General features: G+C 41.5%; 1 protein-coding gene across 7 annotated transcripts in view; it reads left to right on the top strand.

Annotated features, from left to right (window-relative positions):
- Positions 1 to 20,823, top strand: part of HGF (hepatocyte growth factor) — a 70,429-nt gene that overhangs the window by 23,174 nt on the left and 26,432 nt on the right. For 3 of the 7 annotated variants that reach the window (XM_039518586.1, XM_039518587.1, XM_039518592.1), the window contains exons 5-7: positions 1,851 to 1,993; positions 3,597 to 3,717; positions 8,179 to 8,297. In XM_039518586.1, coding sequence (XP_039374520.1) covers positions 1,851 to 1,993; positions 3,597 to 3,717; positions 8,179 to 8,297 — 383 coding nt within the window. The other 4 variants (XM_039518608.1, XM_039518612.1, XM_039518602.1 and 1 more) reach the window with 4 other exon arrangements.

The following is a 20,823-nucleotide window of genomic DNA, read 5'->3' as shown; positions in this document are numbered from 1 at the left end:
GATGTAATAATCAAGTGTGTCATTTCCTCCCCTGTTGGGTGTCCAGTCAGATAATTCTTTTTTTCTTATGACTATTGGTGGGGACATGGTAGTTCTGGTTGATGTCAACTTTGTTGTGAAGTAATTCTTTGAGACAGAGTCAGCGAAAGAATTCTTCCAGTTATCCACATGTCAGTATGGTATCAGTTTCAATGGTGGGATAGAAGTTCAGTCCTTTGGAGAATACTGGTAATTCAGTTCCAGTTAGGGTAGTTGTGATAGGCTGTTGATTTTGTGGTGTTGTGTAGGGTCCATGTGGTAGGTCCTTGTGCTCTGGTTTATCCTGGAGGTGAAGTTCTGAGGGTTTGGGAGGAGTTAAATAAATAATTGGAGATATACCAATCTCTTAGAACTGGAAGGGACCTTGAAAGGTCATGGAGTCCAGCCCCCTGCCTTCACTAGCAGGACCAATTTTTGCCCCAGATCCCTAAATGGCCCCATCAAGGATTGAACTCACAACCCTGCGTTTAGCAGGCCAATGCTCAAACCACTGAGCTATCCCTTCCCCCTGTTATAGATGGTTCCATTTTTGTTTTTGTGTTGCATGGCTGTCATCAGGTATTTTGATAGTTGTTTTGGGTTTCTTATATGATCTCCAGGTAGGGTTCCTCACTTTTCCCTTCCATTGTGTGGGAGCATGTCATGATTTCTTGTTTGAGGTGGTCCCTTCCAGAATATGTGAGGTGCGGGAGATTTGCACCTTAGTTTTAATGAAATCTTTTTGTAGAGTTGTTCAGAGTTGTATGTGGTTGTCAAAAGGTTATAGATGGTGAGTTCTCTAGGGATGTTGTTCTGTTTCTTGCATTTGCTCAGGAAGTAGATGTTGCTGTTAAGTTTGTCTTCCATCTTCTTTGTGTTGTGGAGTTTCCATATCAGATGGCAAAATTGTTGTTGCAGTGTTGCAACAACACTTGTTGTTGCAGTGTTGCAGTGTTGTTGTAGCTGTGTTGGTTACAGGATATGAGAGGGACAAAGTGGGTGAAGTAATATCTGAAATACTTCACTTAGTTTGGTGGTTGGAAGTGTTTCTCCAAAACCCTCTGCAGGAGCATGATGCTAATTTCCTACTTGGTCTCCTTATGCAGCATCAGAATGTCAGAGTTTATATAGGAACAGGATGGAAACACATTCCAGAATGCAATGCCTGGGTATGGTTACTCCAAGTGTAAAATATAATGGAGTTGTTTTTATAATATGTAAAGAGTCTGGGTCAGTAGTTGTCATACAGTGGTTTTCATATCGTAAACCCGTATTACAACAGAAAAAACGTTTCAGTACAGCTCTCCCATCTATCCATAAAGAAAGATGATCCACCTAGACTGAGACTGCACAATCTAAGGGACAGTTTCTGCTACCTCTAATCAGGTTGTGAAGCACCATTAGAATAGATCTATCTATGTCTATATATACTGAACACAATAGAAATTTAGTGAATTAGATTACCGTTAAATGACCTCATTTATGTGATAAACTTAATTACCATACATTACTTCAACTCTGCATCTATTTGACAAGCACATTTAAATGTAGGAGACCCTGGGGTGAAATCAGTGGACTTAATTGCTGAGTAAGGTGTTACTCAACAGGAATAAAGATGGCTGAATCTAGCTTTGGTCTTGTCATATGTTAAAATGAGAAACAGTATATAATTAAAGGTAGAGGTAAGGTATATGGATGTGTGCGCAAGCACATGTAGCATGTGTGGAAAAGAAAGCAAGAGTTTAATAAGCTGTAAGTATTCATGAATACAGTAAGATTCACAACAAAGTTTGCATGCTCTTATACTGTAATGATTGTCATTTTAAAACTAGCTTTTTGCCTTCGAGCTATCGGGGTAAAGACCTACAGGAAAACTACTGCCGGAATCCCCGTGGAGAAGAAGGAGGGCCTTGGTGTTTTACAAGCAGTCCAGAGATACGCCATGAAGTCTGTGACATTCCTCTCTGTTCGGAAGGTAACATGACACAGTTGATACCATAGAAAAGTCTTATGCCCTGGAAGCAAGTATGTAACTGTTGTTAGTTATTAGAGAGTATTTATATTTGGGCTTTGAACAAAGAATGGCTTAATTCTTAGTAAGAATGACTGATTTAACAAGAGGTGTTTGAGTAATGATGTGCTTATCACACAAATTAGATCATTTGAACAGCTCTCTAGTTCACTACAAATCAGCTAACAATTTCTGTTGTGTTCAGTACATTATGAAAGCACCTGTTGCAGGTCCGTAGTTAATGCTGAGTTGAGTTTTTTTTGGCTAGATAATGGTTTTGAGGATGAATTCTGAAAATTAATTATTGTTTCACCTTTCAAATGATGCTCATGTGACAATCTGTAAGGAACATTGGTCAATGTAATTGCTGTAGAGCATTCTGATTGGGTATCTTCCATCAACTGATATTATAAATAAGAACATAAGAATAGCTATGCTGGGTAAGACTAATGATTGATCCTGTCTTCTGACAGTGGCCTGGGCCACTGAATGAACAGAACAAGGAAATTTCAAGTGATCCAGTCGTCCAGTCCCAGCTTACGTCAGTCGGAGGTGAAGGGACACCCTGAGAGTGGTGTTACATTTCTGACTATTTTGGCTAGTAGCCATTGATAGACCTATCCTCCATTAGTTTATCTAATTCTTTTGTGAACCCAGTTACACTTTTGGCCTTCACAACATCCCCTTAGGGTTACCGTGTGTTTACAGATTTCAGCTTTGTTTTCTTCAGGCTGTCTCTGTTTCTCCCTGGTTCTGTGTTCCGCCCCTGCCTACTCACCCACAGACTTACCAAAACAAACCCTTCCACCCACACAATCCAAAACCATAATCCTTTTGCCTTAAGTGGGTGATTGTAATGAATTTATCCTTATTGTTACGCTAATTAATAGGTGCATTCACACCTATTAATCTCAATTTGGTTTTAACGTTATCCATAATCAGGTTTCATCACAACTTATATGTACATATATTTATATAATTGTCACACAAGCAGGCATCACTTATTTAATCAACAGTAACCTTTCCTGCTTGGTGTGTGCTTTATCAAAACTTGGATCTAGGTCTTCATTTAACACTCAAACTAATTTCTATAAAGGCCCAAGAAAGATGGTGGGTATGTAAATACCTCAAATGCTTCCATCCAGATGCATCCAAAGTAACTTGATTGTGAACTAACCTGGCACCAAATCTAATCATCTGACAAGATCTTAAAAGTGAGATGTTATTTTGAAGGGCGTTTCTTACACCTGTCAAAGATCAGAAGGGTAGCCTTGTTAGTCTGGATCTGTAAAAAGTGACAAAGGGTCTGGTGGCACCTTATTGGAGCATAATCTTTTGTGGGCATTCACGTGGGTGAATACCCATGAAAGCTTATGCTCCAATATGTCTGTTAGTCTATAAGGTGCCACCGGACTCTTTCTCGCTTCTTACACCTGGGTGAAACTGATCATCAGGAAGTATTATTTTTATAATATTATAATTCTCTGTGCAGGATAGCTTGAGTTTATGACTGCAATTTCTTTCTACTAGCCTTATGAGCTACTAACATGCTATTTTTTGTTTTCAGTTGAATGCATGACCTGCAATGGAGAAAGTTACAGAGGGCCAATGGATCACACTGAATCAGGCAAGGAATGCCAGCGCTGGGACCTTCAGAGACCACACAGGCACAAATTCAGACCAGAGAGGTAAAATACTTTTTCACTGTTTTCTTTTAAAAATTACACATATTCTGGTACTCGTTAGGCCTAACCTCAGCTGGTTTAAATCAGCTGAATTGAACTTTATGGAGATATGCTATGTGAATTTACATGGTCTGAGGAGATACATATATCTGTATACACAGAGTGAGTGATGTCACTAGAAAAAACTCTAACATAATAACAACAAAAAAATAAATAATAATAATTACAAGTAGCAGTAATACTTTACACCTACGATAGATCTCAAAGCCCTTTACAAATACTGATGAATTTAGCCTTCCAACATTAATAATTTACAATATATCCACTTACTTCAATAATGAATAGCTAGACCCTATGCAATTATCAGTCTTAATTCTCTAGTTTATGTTGCGTAAGGTGTTAAAAAAAATCAACACTGATTTTCATCCTGGAAAAGCAATTATGAATGGTTAAGTTCAGCATTTTATGATCAGAGATTTATGTTTTGGACAATAACTTGATGAGATATAGATATAATGCCAAAAAAGTGAGTCAGAAATAGCATTAAAAATCTGCAGACAAGAAAGGTTTTATTCTAGTGCGTGAAATTCACCGAAGTGCAGACAGCCATCTGCAACATTTACACTCCCTTCTGGAGAGGCTATGTGGGTGGGTTTAGGCCACACATAAAGGCCTTTGAACCCTTACTGCATTAAGGAGGGGAAACCTTACATGGGCTCATACTGAAACAAGCCTTTCTGAAAAATTTGATTTTGATTAAGCCAATTTATAAAATAGATAAATTAATGCTAACCTTCCTCACAATAATGTTGTTGGGATTAATTCATATCTGTAAATATCTGAGATCTTCCTCTGAATGTGTCCATATAAACTACCAAGTATTAATAATGAAATGTAGTCATTATGCTTTAAAATAAGATACTGGTAGCTTTAGGTTATGTCTACATTACAGGTTATGTCAGCATAATTTGTGTCGCTCAGGGGTGTGAATAAATGAGAGCTATCTGGGAAAAAGAAGACTGAGACCTGCTCTACACTACAGTTAGGTCGATGTAAGGCACTAAAATGTAGCTCTCACCAATGTAACTCGCCGACTTTACCAACTTCATACCTCCACATGCACGAGAGGCGTACCACTTAGGGCTACGTAATTAGACTGACACAGTGTCAGTGTGGACACTGTTGCTTACATTCAGTGTTGCTGTCTTTCAAAAGCCATCCCACAATGCCCCACACTGACAATTAAATCAGTGCAAGCGCTCCTGGTGAGGACAAGCACCTCTGACACAAGTTGCGTAGCATGGACATGCAAAACCAATTTATTTAGTGTAGTGGCTGTATGTCAATGTAGCTTAGGTCAACTTAATTTTGTAGTGTAGACTTGCCCTAAGGATGACATCCTGGCATCACTGATGTCCCTGGGAATTTTGTCATTGATTTCAGTGGAGCCACGATTTCATTCTGATGCTTGGATGATTTAGTTGGGGATTGGTCCTGCTTTGAGCAGGGGGTTGGACTAGATGACCTCCTGAGTCCCTTCCAACCCTGAGATTCTATGATCCTGCATTGAGCTCTGCACAGACGCACTGTTGCACCTTCATGGAATCCCATTGAGGCTTGCGTGGCTTGGTGTTGGGACAGCAGTCCCTCTCTATGGAGCACAACGCAGGACTGTGGCTTATATTCATGTATAGCAGAGAAATACTGAGAGGAACCAATACAGTTTAAAATCTGTCTGTCTTTTCATTACAACCTCCTGATTTATATCCCTGGTATGGAAATACCTTTATACAACAACTTGACCTACAAGGTTGTAGCCCTGAACACACAAATTTGGAATATTTATGAACAGTAAAAGTTTTAGCCCCCACAAAACACTATTCAGGTTTTTTTTAAGTGTGACAAATCAGAAGGCCAAATTAATCACCGGTGTAATTTAATTTACAACAGTATACTCATGTCAGGGATGCATTTGGGATGCAAACTTCAACATGAACAAATAAATAAGGATCGTTCATTCGTGTTAAAGAGCAATCTTGGTCTGTTTGAAAAAAAAATGTGCAATATTCAGAACTTGAATGGCTAACTCTCTTCAAACCTAGAAATGGACCTGTCTCTGACATTGGAGAAGTGTCTTGTTGCTTTCTTAGCCACTGAAGTCAAGGTTCCTACTGCTGCTTCAGGGGGAGGATGGGGAAAAACAAATAATAAACCTAACAAAAATCACTAAGGAGGTGTAATGGGGGATCTGAAAGATCTCAGGAACCCTGAGAATCCTCCTCTGATCCAAGCGGCAGATTATGGCCCAGGGTATGTTTGGGGGAAAGAGACCTGGAGACTGGACTAACTCCTACAGGGACATTACACAATTCTCAGTAACATAAATCTGAGATTGGGTTGGCCAGATTGCAAACCCATCATCCAGTTTATCCCTGCTAGTTGTGGCTACCTGTGAGGGAAGGGACACTAAATGGTCTTCTGCTTTAGGGGACTAAAATAGCTACTAGTTGACTCCCAGGGACATGGAAAGGGGCGAGCAGATCTGAGAACACTGTAGGCAAAATCAGTAACGGAGCAGGACAATTTTTCCCCCACTCTCTCTCTCTGCATGTGAGCAAATGAGGGAGGTAAACTGGAGTTTTTCTGTTCCCCAAGGTTAGAGGAAGTCTAAAAGGGCTTTTTTCCCTGCTGCCCCACCCCACTCACGAGACTCAGATTAGCTTTGTACCCTAATACCCTCCTGCAACCAAGGTCGTCTGTAGTCCTTACAGGGAGCTGATACCAATGAATTTATTTATACTCAGGGTAGAAAAGATGTTGAGGATACAGTCAGTGGATAGTGCTGGACATTTCCCCATTTCTCTGTCTATATGGCTTGATCCTGCAAGATGCTGAGCACTCTGGTGATGATTGTTAAGCCATAAATGATGCAATTGAAGTTAAGTCTGCGCCTAAGTGCCTTGCTGGACTGGGACCAGAGTGCTCAGCACCTTGCAGGATTGAGCCCTTAGTGTACAGTTGCATGATGGCCTTTAGTGGAAATGCGACAAAGAGTCCTGTGGCACTTTATAGACTAACAGAAGTATTGGAGCTTGAGCTTTCATGGGTGAATACCCACTTCACGAGATGTGTGTCATTTAGGGGAAATGGTTCTGATGATCCTACCCCCTACCCTGGCCCCATCCCAGGGACTGATCGGTTGTGGGGATCAGAGGAAGGTCCTTGGAGATATCAGGGTATTTTTAAACTTCACTCCCTCTCCCAGTTTAGAACTTAGTAATTGTCTTGCAGCAGTAATGAGTATTGTGGAGCACAGTTGCTACTGCGGATAAAAAGCTTTCATGTTGCTAAAGCCCTGTCTCCTCAGCCCATTCTGCAGGATTCAATGACAATAACGATTGAACCCTCTTTCAATTCTCTCCCTACCCCACCTTTCAAACCCTGCTGTAGCAGCAAGAGTGTGATTTGTCCCAAGGAAGGCAGGACTGTACAAACAGACTTTGGGATGAGTGTATGGTGGGTAGAGAACCCTATCGGCACACCTTTGTAAATCACATGTAAATCATTAAGCACATCTGCTTGCAATTGTGGGAAGGTCTCAGGTTCATAGGTAGTTAACATTTTTGTCCCCTTAAATAAGTTTTCAAAGTAGTCACTTGGGCAAGTCTACCTTTTGTTCTCTTTCAAAGATGCTGCAAAAACCCTGCAAAACCAAAGCACTTTGCATTTATTGGCAATAAATACATTTTACATTTATCCCCACATTTGGAAGTTTATGGCTGCTACTATGACCATTTAGATAAAATAAGTCTCCTTATTATGTTCCCCCCACTTTTCTGTTTAACAGAGGCGAGACAAACATGGAAACAATTAAAATAACACGACAGTTTCAAACCTTGACAAGATAAAGGGAGAGGGAAGTTTTAAATATTTTTTGCAATGCTGGAAATGAGGGCATGACCTAGAACAAGCTGTGTTACCAAAATGGAGCTATCATTAGTAACAAAGCAATTGAAAATAGCTTCCAGTTTGAACCCAGGGTTGTTGCACTAGAGAACCTGTTTTCTTAATGAGTCTGGCATGCCAGGCAGTGTTTATATAATCCACACTTAATTTGGCTGTGTGGGGGGAAAAAAAAGTGAGGCTTGTGTGTCTGTCAAGGGATGGCCATGTACTAGAGTGAAGCAATTAGCTGAGTTACCCCATCTGGTGTCCTGCATGTTACCAAAGCTGAGTCTCCCTCTCCAAGGGCCTGATTCTGCTAAGTGCTTCCTAGGAGGTTTCACCCTCATTTTCCGCTATGGGAGTAGAGGGTATTCCCCAACCCCATATGATCAGGTTCCAAGCCAGCAGGCACTGTATCAAATTTGTCTCAGATGGAATTGGTTCTTTACACGTCTTGTACATGCCTGTATAGTGTTGCCAGCCAGACGTGCTGAACATATTTGTTGGTGTGGTTTGCAGATATCCTGACAAGGGCTTTGATGATAATTACTGCCGCAATCCTGATGGCAAGCCGAGACCATGGTGCTACACTCTTGACCCTGACACCCCTTGGGAGTTCTGTGCAATTAAAACGTGTGGTGAGTTAAAGCAAAAATTTATTGCTTCCTTTTCCTTTCCCAAATCTGGACTCAAATAGTCTGTTCTAAGTGGGTGGGGAATATAACTGTTTTTGTCCATTCATTGCGCTTTGCTTAATTTTAAAATAAAGCAAAGAACAGCCCTTACAATCTCATCAATACTCTGCATAAGATATAATCAGCAATGCATTATTGAGCACTTTTTATAGTTATTCTATTATACACATGTCACAGGGCAGCATGCCACACTCCTGCTTCTTCCATAAACACAGACTGCACTGAGATGTCTTCCTTGTAAATACCACTGTGCAGTTTATTTACAGTATTTTAATCCTTCCACCAATCCATAGCAGTGTCTCCATACCTCTAGACACTGTATCTTAACTTTCTAACCCCTTCTCCCAAATAGAGGAAGGGGATAAGGTGGCTCTAATCAGAGGGACCCCTTGGTCAAGCACGCCTAGCTTTCTGTTCCTCTCCTCTCTTTCCCCTTGAGCGTGCCTTCATATGTCCTTTTATATAGCTTCCCTGCTAATGGGCTAATTAGATCATTAACTCACCAGCCCCAATCTGGCCTGGTAGTCAGGTACACCTTGTCCAGTTAGGCCTTCTCCAGGCAAACCTAATTAATACTAATAATGGTACCTAGAGTGCTGGCTCAAGTGCTAGCCCTCATCACTCTGTCACATGTGTCCTCCCTTTTTCCAGCAGAAAGATACATCTTCTCCCTCACTTCCCCTCCTTTTCTAGAGGTACTACTAGGCCTCTGCCCTTCCTTGCCCTCAGGATGTTTGTCTTGGATCTTGTTATAAGGTCCATCCATTCTCCACCCACAAAAATCACATTTGGTGGGTAAGGGTTGTCCCCATAATTCTGTTTGTGCCCACAGGTTGTCACACCAAGGGCAGTCTGTTGGGCTGTGCTCACAAGGAAACCAAAATTAAAAGAACATTAAGGCTGCACAATCAAGCACAGAGCAATTAGGAAATGCCAAAATTAAGGTTGCCTATGCAATATTAATTCCACCCCTTTGGGTTTATGTATTATTATGATACAAACTTCAACTACTTAATCACATACAAATTTTTAAACAGGGCTCCTACCTCATTCAGTGTTCAGGATGGATAGTGCTCACTGAATGGGCAACTATTCAGTATTTTTATCCTTGTTCAATATGTGATCTCCTGGCTTGCTTACTGGACACAATTCAAACCCTCCCCTGAAGACAGAATTATTCATTTCCTTATGGGATTTCTATAGTATTCATCACTATAGTATTTGAGTGTTTCATAAACATGGAATAAATTTATTTTCATAATGCCTCTGTGAAATAAGGGGTGCTATTATTCCCCATTTTCCCTAATGGGAATCAGGCACAGAGAGATTTAGATGAAAAGTGTCTACTAACTCTGAGTGCCAGGTTGAGCTGATGTTTAGTGTCCTTAGTATTATATAGCACTTTATATGTTCAAAACACAGCTCCCACTGAGTTGTGTTGCAGTTGTGAGTGCTCAGCACTTCTGAAAACCGGGTGTCTCAAGTTGGGCTCCCAGAGAATAAGGAACACGTAATTAGTGCAATCAGTGAAAAGTGTGGTATAAGTGACTTGCCTAGCATTACATCGGAAACCTGTGGCAGATGCAGAGATAGAATCTAATTCTCCAGGGCAGCATTCAACTGCCTAAACCATAAGACAATCCTTTCTCTTCTTGCAGCCCCTGCCTCCTTCACTATACACCTTTCAACTTCAGTAGCAAATGAAGCAGGGATCCTGCAGACAACACTCTTTTTTACTACATAACCATGATGCATCCCCAAAATAGATCCATCCTGTGCACTGAATGAGATGGGTCCTTTGGAAAAAATAGGCTGGAATCACATAGTTAAGGGCTGTGCCATAATGCACATGCACAAGCGACCAAACTAAGGTCACACAGAGAACTTTGCTACCTTAATGTCATTTTTAACATAGGTTTTTTTTCTGAGAAAGGATATATGTACTTATGTCTTGAGAGCTCTTTATGTGCAGTACTATTCTTCAGAGAGATTGTGGCTTTGGTAAGGTTTCATGGTTATAAATGACATCAGAATTTGTCACAGTTAGTTTTAAAGGTTAACTGATACTGTTAAAAATCCACACCATCAGACCATTTATTCACGCGGAAGCTAAATTTATTTATTTGTGGATTTAAAAAAAGAAAAGAAAAATAGTTGAGTGAACCTTTATGATTGTTTGTTTTAGTTTTCATAGTCCTCTGCAATTTTTGGTTTTGACGGAGACCAGAAAAAGCCATTCTTGTGATATTTTCAACTAGCCCAAAATGAGAGGGAACTGGAAACTGTATGAAAAAATATGTTCTTCCAGTTTTCTAGCCCCTCAATGGTCAAAGTGTGGATAAAACATCTGGGGCCACATTCTGCCTTCCACCCCTGTATAGCGTCCAAGAGGCTGCACACAGTGTAAAAGCAGAATTTATATCCTTTACTTTTGGGCTCTTATCCAATTTATACTTATCAATGTTTTCAAATTTTGCCCATCAATACTTCTGGACAGTCCATAGTCACTTGTACAGTACTAGTTTTATGCTACTGTAACCTTTTTGGCCATGACTCATGTCTCATTTACCCTGTATTTATGCTGGTGTAACTCTGACTTCAGTGATGTTACTCCTGATTTATTCTTTGATGCAGACCATCACTTTGAGCCTAATTCTGCTTTCACATGCATCAGCACCAGTCTAGAATAATTCCACTAAAGTCAGAGGAGTTACATCATTGTAAAAGTGGTGTAAAGGAGAGGACAATTTGTCATGCTGTATGATGTCTGTAAAGGGGGTGCCCAGAGCAGTGGCAACTTAGAAGTGACCCTGCTGCCTTATGTGATCAAAAATAGTGGCTTCAAAAATCCATACATCAGTTCATGTGTGACCTTGTGCCAAAAGATCTCTCCTGTGAACTCAAGCACCTCCTTGTATCTGGACTTTTTGCTACCTGAGCGTCCGACTTTGGCCTCTAAGAACAACTGGGAAGTTATTAAGCCAAAGACATCATCTAGTTTGGACCTAGTTTTTGTCTCAAATATAAAACAGTTGAGTCTGTACACCTAGTTTAAAGATTGTGAAGAGCAATTTACTTATTCGTTTCTTTACTCTTTATTTTTTACTGGGTAGTTCTTCCCACAACCAGTGGGGGCACCCAGAAAAATGGGCACCCCCAACTCGCTCCGCTCACCCAGCACTCCTGCCATGGAGCAGAGTCAGAGCGTAGGGGCTTGCCCCACTCTGCCTGTCCACCTGACCCTCCTGCCGGGAGTGGGGGAAGCCCTGCGCCCTGACCCCACTCTCTGGCAGGAGTGCCAGGCAGGCAGGGCAGGGCACCCCCACTCCCTGACAGGAGGGCTGGGCAGGAGGACCAGAGCATGTGTGTGTGTGTGTGGGGGGGTGTTGGAGAGAACTGCAGGTGGAAAAGGTGAGGAGGAGCCCCCACTTGCTCTGGCTCAGGGCCCCACAAACCCCTAATCCACCTCTATCCACAACTACTTTCAACACGTGTATTTTATTGAATAATCGGTCTCTGTTGTAACATAGTCATATACTTTTTTCTGGTAGTGGAGATTTTATTACTAAAAAATTTGTCTAAGTTATAATTTCTGACAGTTTTTACAAATGCAGCTTTTATAAATGTTTATCCTTTGGCATTTCCCAAGTTGATGTGTCAGTGCTCTGAAGAGTCACATCTGGCTTTGGTGGTCACATAAGCTTAACAATCAATGTAACTCTTAACATTCACAGTCTGATCCAATTTTTTTAAAGACATATGGCAGGGGATGTTTTCCAAACTCTAGTAATGGCTCCTCCTCTCCTAACAGTTCAGATTATGTTAGAGTCTTCAAGAAATGCAATCCCAGTACCAACCCTTCTAAAAATAAATGGCCTACATTAATGATCCTGAGCACTTTGCTCTTGAAATTGTGATGAAGTTGGGCTCTCTGCACTGGGTACCCAATCTTCTTTTTGATCTTCATCTGACATCAGGGGAAAACTAAATTTGAAACACTTGAAACTAAATTTACATTATAGTAAACGGTAGTGTTCTGTGTAAGGGCGAATATGTAAAAGATGCATGCACAATACAAAAATTCCTTTGATAAATTGCCTGATTCTGTTTCACATTACTAATCAGACAATAGTGACGATGATGATAATATCAAGCAATGTTCTCATCAGTATACTTTTACATCAGAAAAATCACCACTTTTCTAAAATCTTCAAATATTTTCCTGAATAAAACTCTGGTAAATACGAGTTTTTTCCATTAAATGATGATGGATGTTTTAGTGCAGTGGTTTTCAAACTGGGATACACATACCCCATCAGGGGGTACGTGGGAAAAATCCTATAATGACCGACAACACATTTTATTTAGTAAGACTTGGCAATCTGATCAAATTGAATCTCCTTTCAATTAAAACTGCAGCAGCATTGGTGTACCTCAGAATCAGAGGGTTTCAAACTGTGGGGTGCGGATCGCTGCTCTGGGCCAATGGGAGCTGCTGGAAGCGGCGGCCAGGAAGTCCCTCAGCCCGCGCCACTTCCAGCAGCTCCCATTGTCCTGGAGCAGCAAACCGTGGCCAGTGGGAGCCGCGATGGGACAGACCTGCGGATGGGGTAGGTAAACACACCGCCCGGCCCGCCAGGGGCTTTCCCTACACAAGTGGTGACCAGGGCCGGCTCTAGGATTTCCGCCGCCCAAAGCAGGGCGGCATGCTACGGGGGGCGCTCTGCTGGTCGCCGGTCCCACGGCTCCGGTGGACCTCCTGCAGACGTGCCTGCAGAGGGTCCGTTGCTCCCGTGGCTCCGGTGGACCTCCCGCAGGCATGCCTGCGGATGCTCCACTGGAGCCGCGGGACTAGCGGCCCCTCCGCAGGTACGCCTGCGGGAGGTCCACCGGAGCCGCCTGCCGCCCTCCCGCGGGACGCCGCACCAAGCGCACGCTTGGCGCGCTGGGGTCTGGAGCCGGCCCTGGTGGTGACCCCTGTTTGAGAAACCCTGCCCTAGAGGTATGTGTCCCACAGTTTGAAAACCTCTAGAAGTTGCTTCTCACTAGAAGGCAGAAGTCTGAGGGGGCACGTGACCCTGCACGCCCCCCCACGCATTGCCTCTGCCTATCTCAGATAGGGGTATGCAGTAAGCTACATTATTTGGAAAGGGGTACGTAGCCTAAAAAGTTTGAAAACCACTGTTTTAGTGGTTAGGACAGTGGGTGAGGTTTTGGAAATCCTGGGTTCAATTCCTTGCTCAACCACAGACCTTGGGCAAATCACTTAGTCTCTCTCAGTACCTCAGTTCCTCATCAGTAAAATGGGGATAATGGCACTTCCCTACCTCACAAGGATGTTGTGAGGATAAATAAATTAAAATTTACGAGGTGCTCAATGGGGGCTGTGGTTAGATGTTTGGCTGCATATGTGTGTTCTCCCTCTGTGCTGCCCCAGCCAGCACAGCAGACCTTGAGTGAACCACCCAATGACCACCAAATCCATTAAGGTCTGAAGGCGCCAGGCCAGGTTTATTGATGACAAAGCACAGTAATAGCACACGGCAGACTCTACGAGGATACTCAGACATGTATACCCATGACGATGGACGCAGCTCAGTGAAAGGCGGGACTTTCCATTCCCCACTCGGCTGGACAAAGATACTCCCTTTGAGATGCATTTTTATACCCTGATACAAACAAGTTAGTACTGCCTCCGACATAGTTAGTTACTGCCCCCTGACGTGGCTAGTTATTAACTTGTACACATTGGTTCTATCAAAACATCTTTATTTCATACTGTTATCCTGACCTTATCTTTAAGGAGGGATCAGTGTGTTCCTGTTCTCCTTGGGGGATGTTTCTGCACCATCCTTAATATCGGGATGTTCTGGTACCACTTGATATCAGGATGTGTTTGCGATTACTCTGTGCTTAGCACTTCTGAGGAATGAGTATTTTTGCAGTATTAGCCCTATTCTTGCCAAATTGTGTGAGCCGGTCCTGCCTCATACCAGGCCTCTGATACAAGAGCTTATGTCTCAGGCTCTCTTCCTACTACAGGGGCCATATAAGTACTAAAGGTTGATGATGAAACCTCATAATAACCCCCCCAATTGATAATCAATTACAGTATTATCTTCTCTAAATTAATCTGAAATTGCCTTTTGCTGCTATTATTACTATTATTTGTTAGCCCAAAACTTACTGTGTGTTAGAGCAGCTTTGCACAAACTGCCTTAGAGCTGGTTTACCCAGCTACCATGTGATTTCTCAGCACAGGTGAATTTTTGGCTTACAGTCACCTTTGTGCTCCCTCCCTCATACGCCACCCAAGCTTCACTGAGTACATCTCTCAGCAGCAGCTCAGGATTTGGTACATAGCATGCATTAGTTTATATAACACAATAAATCCTGTCTCTGCACCAAGACGTTTGCAGTTTAATTCAGAAATATGTATGTGAGAGTTCTCATGCAAGAAGGCAACCTTTTTGGTGATGAAATCAATGTAGGGATGGCTTCATAAAATAAATGTATGTTTATGGAAGGATTTGAAGCGGCAGAAGGAGGGGACTTGATGTATCAGAAACTGAAGTCTCTTTCAAGAACAGAAGACAGTATAAAAATGAAGACATAAAGTCAAGAGTGTGAGAAGGAGATGATGGGAACAATAAGGATTAGAGATGGATTCAAACTGCAGAAGCTGGATCTGGAGTGAGGTTTTGAGCACATGAGTTGGTTTGAAGTTGTTCACATATGTGGATGCGGTTTTGGCTTGGGCCAATTTCTAGTTAGGCGAGAAGATAAAAAGGAGCATTAAAATAGCCAGAATGGGTGTAGGAGGAAATGAGAGCAGAGATGGAAGCAGGGACAGGGATTGTAAAGAGGGGATAAGGACAAGGAATTTGGGATTAATGGGAAAGGAGAGTGGATTCCTGTTATAATAATCAGAGGTGGGGGGTGTACATAGTAACATGGCTAGAGTGACAGAGGAAAAGGATACAGTTAGTTGGCCTACACGGGGAGGGGAGAGGAGACATTTTTGGGGAGCACAGAGAGGAGGAGGCTGCAGATGTCAGTCAGTATGAGAAGTATTGAAGGCCTAGATCAGAGTAGAAGGCACAGAGAAGAAAGGATGATGTTTGGAAGTATTAAAGAGGAAGAAGTAACAGGACTCAGTGAGTGCCTGGAGGCGATAGGAGAAGGAGAAAGAGGAGAAATAACAACAAGGTTGATAGCGTGGGTCAGAGGGACGATGGTGCTGTTGTCACCACTGATTGGGAGGATAAAGAAATGGAACTCCTCTATTTTTGCCAACTAAATTTTTTAGAAGCAGAGATTCCCTTGCTGGTTTGAATGCTGAGGTGTGATTTAGGGCTTGTCTATTCAGTGAGTTTAAATAAATTAACTAAAGCTGTGAAGTTAATGTGCATAAATTAAAACCTGCATGTGGATACTCTTATTCAGAAGTAAAGTTTTTGTAGTTTAATCCTCCTAAGCAACAATGCCAAGGTCACTTTACTTATGAATGAGAGCATCCATGCAGGTGTTTAGTGCACTTGAATTTATGCACATTAACTTCAGACCTTCACTTAATTTATCTTGACTTTCCTGAGTGTCCACATGTAGACAAGCCATTATAGTGTCTTGCTGAAACATACTACACAAATAAAGAAAGTGCAACTCAAGCTTCATATTTACTTAACATAAAGATGTTTATAGAAGTGAGTCAGTGGGAAGAAACTGGTGTTTAAAATTTGATAGTTACTTCCCACTTAATTTTACAATGAGGACTAATAGAGGGTTATTATAGTGTTCACTGTGTGTAACTATGTATTATTTTCTCTCTCTTTATAAAGACTCCATCTCTCTACTTCTAGCATACTTTTCAATCTGATATGTAGGAGTTCTGTTTAATCTAAAGATGAGATTCAGGGTCAAAATTTGGATCCATATCTGAATTTTGAACACACTAAATATAAAGCGGTTTTGGATTCAAAGCTTTTCAGCCCATTATAGAGGTGTGGGGGGAACTCTGAAATGTGTATCTGGATTCCAGACCAAGCTAATTGTTGGTGTTCATATTCAGGCTGTAGCATTGCCAAGATATGACCCTCTGTGGGTTTTTTGGGGGTTAAACTCTAATTTATTCCTTTGTTATCCCTCAGGCAATGTAGATTAAAATTGGCACTACATGATTCTTCCACACCAATGCTATAAAGCAGGTATTTTTTCCTCTGCTCTGCTGTATATCATAATAAAGCTACCAAGCACACAGAAGGGGTTGAAGAGCCAATGTTCAAAATATAGGGGAGGAAAGTGACCTGAGGTGTGGTATAGCCTAGAATTTCAAATTCAATAATAATGCAGGGCATGAGTTAAGGCTCTTTTGGGGCAGCTTTACTATGCATGAGCAGCACCTGCTCAGCAGATCACTCCAGCTTCTCACTGAACTTTGCAGCATTACACAGGTCACATTTTATTATGACAGAGTTGTTTTAGAACAGTTCCTCTACTGTATTAGGCACAAACCTGCTTGTCTTTAAAAAACAGGGACAAATTATTCCCCCATTTACACCCTGGTAATTCTATTGACTCGAACGAGTGTCGTTGAGACACTCCCAATGGTATCATTGAGAGCAGAATTTGGCTCTGTGGGTTCATTGCGAATTATCTCTATACTCTTCTATGTCTCTTCTATACTCATTTCTTTACTGTGAAGTTCTCCAAGGAAGGAACAAATGTTAGTGTTGACTGCCCTTTTCCTACCTTAGTATTGTTGTGAGGAGTAGGATCGAGAAGATCATCCTCAGTTTGCTATGCAGAGCTCCAGATTGTATGCTTATCCTTCCTCCCAAAATTTTATATGGGTTTTGTTTTTTCTGCACAAGGGCTTCCTTTAATAAGTAGTTCATTTAAAGATATCAAAAGAGACAATTTTATGAAAAATTGGTATTTTTGCATTTTTGAAACTTTTTGTGTTAGGGGTGTGATGGTGAAAGTGTAGAGGCATAGAAGGGATGTCGGAGAATCTGTCACAGCTTTTTGCATTAGTCAGTGATAAAATTAATGGGGTTCCTTTTGGTCCTCAAAGTGTAAGATATAGTTTAATTTAAGTTCCAAAAAATGACAAATAAATGACAAAATTATTTCTGCTAACAATTACAAAACTTCATAGGACAGCGTTAATATATAACACATAGCACTTTTTATAAAAATGTAAAAACATAACACAGAATCATACTCCCTTTGAAGTCAGTTCTACCTTTTTACTAATTAAGGCCCTGATCCTGCCAAACACTTAAGCATGTGTAACTTTAAGCACATGATTGTTCCTATGGAACTCAATGAGACTAGTCATGTGATTAAATTTAAATGTGCATAAATGGTTTGCTGGATCAGGGACTAAGACCTCATCCTGAAAAGCAATCCATGCAGGACTTTTTGCAGGACTGGGACCTGATAGAATTGGGTGGATGGGATAGTGTAAAAAAAGAAATAATCATTTAGATTTTTTTTGCCATATTCATATGCCTTTTGTATTTTGCCTTTTACAAATGTTCATGGAAAATGCATTTTAAAGTTGCATCCTTGAGAATTTCCAGAAGCCAAATTTTAAATTTGGAGGCTTACGTATTGGTACCAGAAGTGCCTTCTCATCCAATCAGGGAACAGAATAATACTTTGTGACTTACTTGACTAATTGGAACTAAAGGACACAGCTCAATTTATGGATATCAAGTTCCAAATACACTCAGCTCAGTTTATGATCAATACACAGAATAAATGCTGAGGAATAATATAATTAAATTAGTTCAAAGAATGAAAAAGTCCGAGGAAACTGCAATCTATTTGCAATTATTCTAAAGAAGGGACGAAAGGATAAATTCAGTGGATAAATTGTTCATTGTGAATAATTCACTCAGCTCTGCTAATTAATTGTCACAACAGCCCTGTCATGTGATATTATTATATAACATTGTAAAGGGTGAAACCAAGATGCAGAGAGGTTAAGTGACTTGCCTAAAGTCACACATTTTATGAGTGGCAGAGATGGGATTATTAGACCGGCAGCTTCTGGTTCTATCACTCGCCTCAGTGGGTCACGGCAGTCCTCAGTCTAGCCATTTGCCCTTGGCCTTCCGCCAAGGGCAAATGGCAGTCTGGCTTAGCCACTCATTCCTGGTAAATGGTGGGGAAAGGGGTGGCCCAGCCAATTACTGCCCTCCTCCAACTCTCCTCCACTGCCTACTTCCCTGGGCCCCTTCCCCATAGCCCCAGCACCTTCTCTGCCCCTTTGTGTCAATGCCCCAGTCTGGCAATCGTCAGCCTAGAGCTCTCCCAGACTCTGCTAACCCTGCCCAGCACTTGTCCGTCTTAGGTGCTTCTCCAAGAGCCAGTTCTTCTCCCTTACTTTATTTATAAAATCAGTAAAAATAGTTTTGATGATTGAAAACTAAAGAACAGCTACTCTCTTTAGTGAATCCACCCCAGAGGATGCATTTACCATCTTGCAGAAACCTAGGAATGCAAGAGACATCACTATGGCCTTTTGGCTTTGGAATGAGCTTGGAAATCATAACTTCAGTGCAGAGGGGCAACTTGTGCAGATGGACTGCCTTGGGAAGGGGAGACAGGCAATTAATCTGACTATGAAGCAGAGATAAAAGCATCTAGCAGATGAATAAAAGAGAAATGTAGAGTTCTAGCATAGACAGATATATATATCTATATCTATCTATCTATCTATCTATATCTATATCTATAGTACCACTGTGCATCTTGATGTTATTGACTGACGTTAATAGGATCTTTAAAATGAGGGATTTGAAAATAAGTCATACAGAAACCCTATGTTATAACATTTCATTTTCCTGAGATCCATTCACTTTGCAAATTAGTGGAGCTGGCTGGAATTACTGATTCACTAACAATGAATGACATTATCAATAGAACACATCTATATTATTCTAATTGCTGGAACATAGAATAAAATAATTTAGAGACTGTTTATTAACATATTTACAGTCAGAGGCAGCTCCAGGCAGCAGCACGCATGCTTGGGGTGGCAAGCCACTGGGTGCGCTCTGCCGGTGGCCCTTAGGGCGGCAGGCAGGCTGCCTTTGGCGGCGTGCCTGCGGAAGGTCCGCTGGTCCCGCGGCTTTGGCGGACCTCCCGCAGGCCTGCCGCCGAAGGCAGCCTGCCTGCTGTGCTTGGGGCAGCAAAATGCCTAGAGCTGCCCCTGTTTACAGTTGAAAACTGTAGCTGGTAAATTAACTTGTAAAATTACTCACCAGATTATGAACAAATACCAATTAGCAACAGTTACAAAATGACTCTTGAATAATTATTTAAAGGTGAGTTTGGGGGGGCATTTGGAAGACACTGACATCACTGTAGTATGTTTAGTTTTGCATTACTTAATAAATTTTGTGCTACATCTTTCCCATCAACTTTTCAATTACAGGAAATAAAAAGAGGCTTTCAGGCATTGGAAATGACTCATTTGTGAAGCCACTGTTTGTCTGAATTTAGTTCAAAACAGCCCAGACTAGGATTAATGCTGATCATATTGACATCTGTGAAAGATCTTGAGTCTGATGCATTTGTTAGTCTTGAAAATATTTATCTCTCTCTAGAGAATTCTGATCTCAGGTTTCCAGAAATTAGGGCACTTCTTTTTCTTAACTTTATGAAGCATAAAAATGAGTAGTTTAAAGGAGCATTAGGACATTAGCTAATAATAAGATGTATTGCTTTTTAAGTACGTACTGCTCACTAATCCATCACTGATATTTTGGGTGCGTTGGGAAAAAACAACAACTACATTAGGGTCTGAATCCTGCAAACATTTATGCATATGCTTCACTTTAATGTGTGGGACGTCTCATTGGGGCTACTCAGTTGCGTGAAATTAAGAATGCGTGTAAATACTTTCAGGATTGGGATTATAATAACTAAGGCCTGGTCTACACTAAGAGGAGGGGGTCGAACTAAAGTACGCAAGTTCAGCTACGTGAATAGCGTAGCTGAACTTGAAGTACCCTAGTTCGAACTACTCACCCGTCCAGATGCCGCGGGATCGAAGTCCGCGGCTCCAAGGTCGACTCCGCCACCACCGTTCGCGGTGGTGGAGTTCTGGAGTCGACCGGAGCACATGGGGAGTTCGAACTATCGCGTCTTGATTAGACGCGATAGTTCGAACTCCGAGAAGTCGAACTGTCCGCGTTGACCCGCGCGGTAAGTATAGGCCTACCCTAAGAATATCACTCTGACACTGACTGCAGTAGAAACAACCTAGCATCTCTCTATGCAGCAAGATTTACATAGGAACCCTTATATATTTCAGACATTTTATGCCCTAATCCTGAAAGCAAATGTGCTAACATGAGTTTCTGCAGCCGCAGAGAATCTCATTGGTCTTGTAAAAGTTGAAAGAAGCAATTAATTGTTTGAGTTGCCAGACTTGACCATCACTGACAGTGTCATC

This window comes from Mauremys reevesii, linkage group 1, assembly GCF_016161935.1.
Source record: "Mauremys reevesii isolate NIE-2019 linkage group 1, ASM1616193v1, whole genome shotgun sequence".
Taxonomy (NCBI): Eukaryota; Metazoa; Chordata; order Testudines; family Geoemydidae; genus Mauremys; species Mauremys reevesii.
The sequence above is the reverse complement of the archived record's forward strand: the minus strand, read 5'-3'. Positions and strand labels throughout refer to the sequence as shown.